The following is a 7,941-nucleotide window of genomic DNA, read 5'->3' as shown; positions in this document are numbered from 1 at the left end:
GACGCGTACTATAGACGCTGGATTTTTGTGTTTCCTATTCTGCGCTGGTGCCAGATGAGGGAGCGGTGCAGTGGTCGCAGATTCATCACTGCCATCGCCATCAGACGCAAAGCGTGCGCGTATCGTGTGCGGGAGGATTTATATTTTGGCTAGTGTCGCCGGTGTCGCGCTCAAAGATGGATGAAAACGCTCAAATCCAGGCAAAATTTTTCACCAAGGATGAACGTTACGCAGTGCCTGACACTCCGTTTTCTATATCCGGCAGTACAACTCCGGAACAGTTGTCTTCTCTGATCAACACGCTTCTGCGGGAGTCGTCGGGCGACGCCGAGAACGATGAGGAACCAACTTTTGATTTCTTGATTGAGGGAGAGTTGCTGCGGGAGACCATACAGGAACATCTGGAAGCACACAAAATACAGCAGGAAAACGTAGTTCTCGTCGAGTACGTCGAGAAGTGTCCTCCGCCGCTGCCCGTTGATACTCTCGTTCATGACGACTGGGTCAGCGCCGTGCACACGTCGGACGCCGGTATCCTGTCCGGATGCTACGACAACAGCCTGCACATTTGGGATCACAGTGGTTCGCGCAAGCTCCTCATACCGGGACACGTGGGCCCAATCAAGTCGGTGAAATGGGTCTCCGTAGGGGAACCCCTGTGCACCTTCGTCAGTGCGTCTCTCGACGAGACGGCGATGTTGTGGCAGTGGAACAAGGATACGAACGCCATCGAATCGGTTCAGATATGTCGGGGGCACGCAAGGAGCGTTGAATGCGTGGACGTTAGCTTTGATAAAAGCAACTTCGCGACCGGCTCCTTCGATCAGATGCTCAAGGTGTGGAGCGCGGACCCCAGCACTACGCAATACGACCAAGCGCACGACGACTCTGAAGGCAGCAGAAAGAAGCAGAAGACTGTAGACGGCAAGGCGAAGACGAGGGTTCCCGTGCTGACACTGTCCGGTCACCATGAAGCCATCACGGGCGTACAGTGGACCGACGACAAAGAGGTGGCGACGTGCTCGATGGATCACACCCTGCGGCTTTGGGACGTCGACTTGGGCGGCATGAAGACGCAGCTGGTCGGCTCCAAGGCGTTTCTAGATATTTCCTATTCGAGGCTGACTAATCAGATCATTTCTGCCCATACAGATAGACACATTCGTCTCTGGGATGTCAGGCTGAAGGAAGGAGCCATGGTAACGTGCACCTATTCTTCACACTTGGGCTGGGTGTCGTCGGTACACTGGGCCCCAGACTCGGCTCACCACTTTGTTTCTGGATCGTATGACGGGTTCATGAAGCACTGGGACGTGCGCAGCCCCAGGGCTCCGCTGTATGACATGACGGGTCACGAGGACAAGGTGCTTGCTGTAGACTGGTCGCTCCAGAAATACATGATCAGTGGAGGTGCGGACTGCCACATGAAGATATTTGAATTCAAGTAGCCATTTTAAGTTTATATTGTCATTCGAGACTCTCACTGCAGCATTTGTGGATAAAATGGCATATTTGATATATATTTTTCTGTGTCACTCATTGTTTCTCTTGCGTGCAGTCATCTTGTCTCATGTGCATTTTGTTTTATTATTTCAGCCAGTCTGCATAGCCATGAAATGTCTTTTAGAAAGTTCATGCTACGATGTGGAAGATGGTTACATTAAAGCATGAAATTGATTTATGATAGTGTGACATGTGCTACCTGCAGCATTTCATATTCTTATGTTGCACTTATATTGCTACAGAGGGCAGATTGTAAAAAAGAGTTGAGTTATCCACAGGCAAGTTGTGATTTGTTGTTTTTTCCAGGAAGGTCAGACACTCCCAAGAGCAGTTGCAACACCCTTCTGATATGTGGCAGTATTCTTGGGCATTCACTTCTAGGGATACCTTAATGAGATGTCACGTGACTAGCGCTGGCAACATCAACATCAGTGAGCAAGAATATTTTTGGCACTGTGCTACAAGAATGCTGTCACTTGTAGATGCTATTGTGTTTGGTGTTAGTGATACAAAGTTAAAGGTCTCCCTATAAGCGATCATCCAAGGCTATGACATCTGTGCACCATCGTCTAGCTGTAGAGTGAATGAATATCAAAGTTCTTCAAACCAAAAACTGCACAGGGCTTCCCCTTTGTAACATTAGCATAATACTAAACGAGAAGAAAGGGAGTTAACCGAGGGGCCCGATTTTTATTAGTCATATCATAACAGGCCAACAAACACTGACACCAAGGACAACATAGGGGAAATTACTTGTGCCTAATAAATGAAATAAAGAAACGATAACTTAATGAAAATGAAAGTGGATGAAAAAATAACTTGCCGCAGGTGGGGAACGATCCCACATGTGAAGGTTGTGGGATCGTTTCCCATCTGCGGCAAGTTACCTGCCAAGCTCCATTTGCTTCTTTTAATGTCAATTAGAATATTGACTATACCCGTTTGTTCTCTGATCCAAACTGCTCTCTTTCTGTCTCTTAATGTTATGTCTAGTGCTCTTCGTTACATCGTAGTCCTAAACTTGTTCTCAAGCTTCTTTGTCAGTCACCAAGTTTCTGCTCCATATGTCAGCACCAGTAAAATGCACTGATTGTACACGTTCCTTTTCAATGATAATGGTAAGCCTCCAGTCAGGAGCTGACAATGTCTGCCGTATGCGCTCCAACCCATTTTTATTCTTCTAGGAATTTCCTTCTCATGATCAGGGTTCCCTGTGATTAATTGACCTAGGTAAACATACTCCTTCACAGACTCTAGGGGCTGACTGGCGATCCTGAACTCTTGTTCCCTTGCCAATCTATTCATCATTATCTTTGTCTTCTACATATTAATCTTCAGCCCCACTCTTACACTCTCTCTGTTAAGGTCCTCAATCATTTGTTGTAACTTGTCTGCAGTGTTGCTGAACAGGACAATGTCATTTGCAAAGGGAAGGTTGTTGAGATATTCGCCGTTAATCCTTACTCCTAAGCCTTAATTCCCACTTTAATAGCTTGAATACTTCTTCCAAGCATGCAGTGAATAGCATCGGAGAGATTGTGTCTCCTTGTCTGACCCCTTTCTTTATAGGTATCTTCCTACATCTCTTGTGGAGAATTAAGGTAGCTGTGGAATCTCTGTAGATAATTTCCCAGATATTTATGTAAGCATCCTGTACTCCTTGATTACGTAATGCCACTATGGCTGCTGGTATCTCTACTGAATCAAATGCCTTTTCGTTATCTATGAAAGCCATATAGACAGGCTGATTGTACTCGGCGGATTTCTCAATTATCTGATTAATGGCATGGATGTCATACATTGTACAGTATCCCTTCCAGAAGCCAGCCTGTTTCCTTGGTTGACTAAAGTCCAGTGTTCGAAATTACCTTGGTGAATATTTTATGTAATACTGGGAATAAGCTAATGGGCCTATAATTTTTCAATTGTTTAACGTCTCCTGTTTTGTGGATTAGTATAATGTTTGCATTCTTCCAGTTTTCTGGGACCCTTGAAGTCGATAGACACTTTGTATAGAGAACTGCCAGTTTTTCAAGCATTATATCTTCTTCATCTTTTATTAAATCGACTGTTATTCCATCTTTTCCTGCTGCTTTCCCCCGTTTCATGTCTTGCAATGCCTTTCTGACCTCATCGCTAGCTATAGTAGGAGTTTCTGTATCCTGTTTATTACTGCTCCAAATGGAGGCATTCTGACTCATCTGGGTATTCTACAGGTCAGAATAGAATTCTGCTGCTGCTGCTATTACTATACCTTCGAGATTACTGATGATATTACTCTGCTTATCTTTCAGTGCATACATCTTGGTTTGTCCTATGCCAAGTTTCCTTCTCACCGATTTCAGGCTGCGTCCATTTTTTACGGCTTGTTCAGTGTTTCTCACATTATAATTTCGAATGTACATTATTTTCGCCTTGTTGATCAGTTTTGACAGTTCCACTTCCAGTTATCCAGCTGTCTGATGAGTTGGACACTTTCATTCTTTGATGTTTTTTTATTAGCTCCTTTGTTACTTGGGAGAGCTTGCCTACTGGTTGCCTTGCCTCCCACTTCAACTGCTGCCTCTGAAGCTAGTCTCGTTACGGTTCCATTAATTACCTCTACGTCATCATCATCATCTCTGTGTTCTAAGGCTGCATATTTGTTAGCAAGTACGAGCCTAAATTTGTCTGCTTTTACCCTTACTGCCTCTAAGTTAACCTGTTTTTTCTTGACCAATTTTACTCTTTCTCCGTTTAAATTGAGGTGGATCCTGGCCCTCACTAACCTTTGATCACTACATTTTACCCTACCTATTACTTGAACATCCTGCACTATGCTGGGATCGGCAGAAAGTATAAAATCTATTTCATTTCTTGTTTCACCATTAGGGCTTTTACAGGTACACTTTCTGTTTCTGCGCTTCCTGAAGGTGTTCATTATTAGCAGCTTATTCTTTTCTGCGAATTCTACCAGCATCTCTCCTCTAGCATCCCTAGAATTGATGCCATAGTTGCCAATTGCTTGTTCACCAGCCTGCTTTTTCCGCCTTCCACCCTCAATGAAACGCAGCTACATATCAAACCTATGACATCGTGCTTAACAGCACAACGCCTCAGCCACTGGGCCCCCTGAGTGTCTAATACCTGTGTCACACGGGCACATTTGGAAGGCCTTCCAGTCAACGGCCTTTCAAGCGCCACAACTCTATCGACTCAAAGGAGTTGTCACGCTGCTACACGGCACTTTTGAAAGGCCGTTGAGTGGTTCAGGCGTTTCTCGCAAAATTGTGTGGTGCTGCGGATCTTTATTTTCGTTTTCATGTCACGAAAAGTTAAACAAGATTAAAACCATTTAAAAGCACTATAATTTCTTTTATGTTTGTTTATACATTTAAAAAAAATTTGTTTATACATTGCCATACATATATGTTTAGTTTTTAAGTTGTTGAGTAGCGAAACTGCGGCAACGTTTGCGCCGCTCGATGAGGCTGCCGTTCTGGTGTGTGTTCGCACATGTTAAGTGGCAAAAACAGTTTATTGAATAATGAATAACACTCATATATAGTATTTTAAGAGCATTTGGTTTGATTTGTTCTTTCTACCGTGAGTACGAGCACAATGTGAACGAGAAGGCATGTTCGCGCTGTTTCCGCTTCCGTTGCTCAAAGGCCATCGAGATTTCGATAGAGTTGTAAGGTGCTCCGTTGACTCGATAGACTATTGACTCGGCGGCCTTCGAAACGGTCCGTGTGGCAGCTCGAACTTGACCTTTGAGTCAACTGACTATCGGTTGGAAGGCCTTCCAAACGCCCGTGTGACACGGGTATAAAACACTTTAACATAATGAACTTCAGAATCTGCAAATAGTGATAGTTATGTGTCTATGGTTGTCCAGTATCAGCTCTTTCCAATGGAAAGTAATGTGCTATAATTGTCTCGTAGTGTAGCAACTTGCAATTTAATAATTTTAGGGATCAAACAAATATAAATTTAGTCATGATACATGGAGTGTGAAGGCATGCATAAAACGTCAGATTACACTTTATTTTACATGCAGAAACATGCACATTCTCAAGGCACACTGTCATGATTCGCGGCAGCTGCTGTACTTATGGACACGTTGGCATACACTGTCAGTACAGTTCACGAAGACTAGACGGGTTTAAAACGTCTGGATGCTTTCATAAGCGAAATTTTCCGCTTATCCTCTTCGAACTTTTTCCGAAGCTGGGCGATCCTTTCCATTTTTGATTCGCGAATCTGGAATGAGTAAAAATTGACCAGTTCCTTTTGAGAGCGCTTTTTCGTCTCTGCATTGGATATCTTTTGGTTCACGGCGTCGGTACGCGGAATGACCGGTCGCTTGCCGTACTTAGTGACCGTGATCCAACCCTCATCGTCGGGAACGCCGTCCATGGCTTTCGCTCGCTGCTTTTCCTCTTCCAGACGCGCGTCGTAGTCTGCCATGTACGTGTCGACTTCCTTCTGCACTTCTTCGGCATCCATAAACGTCGACTTGTACTCGGCGCACCATTTAGCCATACCAACAGCGTTGTCGCAGTCTTCGTGGAACAGCACACGTGGTTCAGATACAGACAAGGCTAGAGCTCGCCGTATGGACGCCTCCTTGTGGAACACTACATACGCGACTTTGAAGCCGGTCACTGGAGGCACGCTGGGAAAGACCGAAGATGTGTTTTCCGCGGGCTTGCCAGAGGAAGGAGATTTCTGTAACCACACTTTAGCCACTTTCCCGCTGTCACCGAAGACACGCTTCAAGCTGTTTTCGTCGCAGTACGGAGGCACGTTCACGACAAACAGCGTCCTCCCCGATGGCTTGTGTTCGCTCTTTTCGCGGACACTGTGTTCCTTGAAAAGCATGACATGAGCCGAACGGCTGTCGTTCGAAAATTTCACTGGCATCTTGCGAAATGCATCTTTGTTGGAGGCGGCCATGATGCCTCTGTCCGTTAGCAGTGAAAGCCGTGCAGCACAACCGTAGAGCGTGCACAGATGCGTAGCTACGTAGCGCGACACTGGTATCATAAGCTAAAAAAGAAATTCAAAAGTAACGAATGCGCGAAATGTTATTTTATTAAGATTAATAAAGGTGTATAAGTAGTAGTCTTCTGAAATGTGTTTGCATAGAATCAATGGCTGAATTAGCAGGTGTGTTTGTAAACATCGTTGCCCGCGGCTCAAAGACGGCGCACGTGTTACGCGGGAACTCGGCTCGGTTCTGCCATGCCTGTTTTAAAGATACAGCATATCGTCTCGTTCAGTAGCGAGGACAAGGTATTGCGTTCCTAGCTACGTACTGAATGTTACCCTTTCAATAACGGGAACACAGTCTAGTAGCATTAGCCTTGTGCATTAATTGGTACCTGCTTGTCAGTGCGTGACACTCACCGCTACGCATGCTTATTCTTTCCTCCAATCTTGACAGGTGCACAAAGCGGAAAACCTTCTAAAGCCGGAAACGTACAGGAAGTGGAAATGCGCTACACCAGGAGAAAAACAAGCCTCTGTGATTTTGCAGCTGGAGAAAGCGTCCGTAATCTCTTCCATCGATATCGGAAACGAAAGCTCCGCGTTCATAGAAGTCCTCGTCTCTAGGTCTTCAGACCCTGCGCAGGATTTTCATGTACGCTGACGAAGGTGTTACTAATTTCTGTGGCTTCAAGGCTGGCGAAATTTTTGTTCAGTAACCAACATTTAGTACAAAGTATTGCGATCTTGTTATTAACATTGCAGCTCACCATATTCGTGAGAATTCGTAAGATGAAACAAACAGAGAAGAAAATTTGGGCATTGGAAAACTGGTGTGACCATGTTTTTCTATACTTACTTATATTCCCACCTGTTGCATACTCTGTTAACGTTAAGCGGCTGCGTTTGCCTGAGGTCGGCTTGTGTCTCTTGATGCCAAGTGAATATATAGGGCACCCCACAACATTTTCTCAACTCTGTCAGCTTCCTTTCACGCTTATTCTCCTTGAGTCACAGATGTAGGGGCATTGTAATAGGTGCATACAGACGAAGTTACCCAGCTGAGTAACTCCATAATTCCCAAAAAATTATTCTCGGCTGAAATGCTGGATCCTTTCACTTTCAAAATTTCCTGTTTGGTCTGTGTCAGCAGCTGTGACGCAGTGCGTGTATATATAAGGAACTTGTGTCTGCAGGTTCAGCAAAGAATGCACTGGTTAAGCAGGAATGCCACAGGTGTCATCTTTGCTGTTGTAGTGTACTCCCCGTTTCCCTATGTATAAAAAGTTTTGATGTGAAAGTGCATTGTTTCTAGAAAAACAATAGAGTAAGCCTAAATTTTGGATGTATAGACCACGTTGTAGAGGCCACTATTACTGCATTCTATTATATTCCAGAGGAGAATAGTAAACTAGGTGAGTTAGTACCAATTCATGTTTTAGGGGTAGCTCTAGAGCTAACATGAAT

The 7,941-nt window shown here is 44.7% G+C and overlaps 3 protein-coding genes across 3 annotated transcripts in view; 2 read left to right on the top strand and 1 right to left on the bottom strand.

Moving 5' to 3' along the window:
- The first annotated feature begins 74 nt into the window (after positions 1-74).
- On the top strand, positions 75-1,522 carry LOC135914674 (ribosome biogenesis protein WDR12 homolog). The gene has a single exon (XM_065447610.1). The coding sequence runs from the start codon at positions 177-179 to the stop codon at positions 1,446-1,448; it is 1,272 nt and encodes a 423-aa protein (XP_065303682.1). The 5' UTR covers positions 75-176; the 3' UTR covers positions 1,449-1,522.
- Positions 1,523-5,508: 3,986 nt separating this feature from the next.
- LOC135914655 (ribosomal RNA-processing protein 7 homolog A) lies at positions 5,509-6,477 on the bottom strand. Its single transcript, XM_065447586.1, has one exon. It carries the CDS (start codon positions 6,439-6,441, stop codon positions 5,638-5,640), a length of 804 nt encoding a protein of 267 aa, XP_065303658.1. The 5' UTR covers positions 6,442-6,477; the 3' UTR covers positions 5,509-5,637.
- A 174-nt stretch (positions 6,478-6,651) lies between these two features.
- XRCC1 (DNA repair protein XRCC1) overlaps positions 6,652-7,941 on the top strand; it is a 100,255-nt gene continuing 98,965 nt past the window's right edge. Inside the window, exons 1-2 of the mRNA XM_065447608.1 lie at positions 6,652-6,780; positions 6,932-7,129. Coding sequence (XP_065303680.1) covers positions 6,730-6,780; positions 6,932-7,129 — 249 coding nt within the window. The 5' untranslated portion in view covers positions 6,652-6,729. The remainder of the gene's footprint in view (positions 6,781-6,931; positions 7,130-7,941) is intronic.

Source organism: Dermacentor albipictus, chromosome 4, assembly GCF_038994185.2.
Source record: "Dermacentor albipictus isolate Rhodes 1998 colony chromosome 4, USDA_Dalb.pri_finalv2, whole genome shotgun sequence".
Taxonomy (NCBI): domain Eukaryota; kingdom Metazoa; phylum Arthropoda; class Arachnida; order Ixodida; family Ixodidae; genus Dermacentor; species Dermacentor albipictus.
Note: the sequence above shows the minus strand (reverse complement) of the source record. Positions and strands in the feature narration are given on the sequence as shown.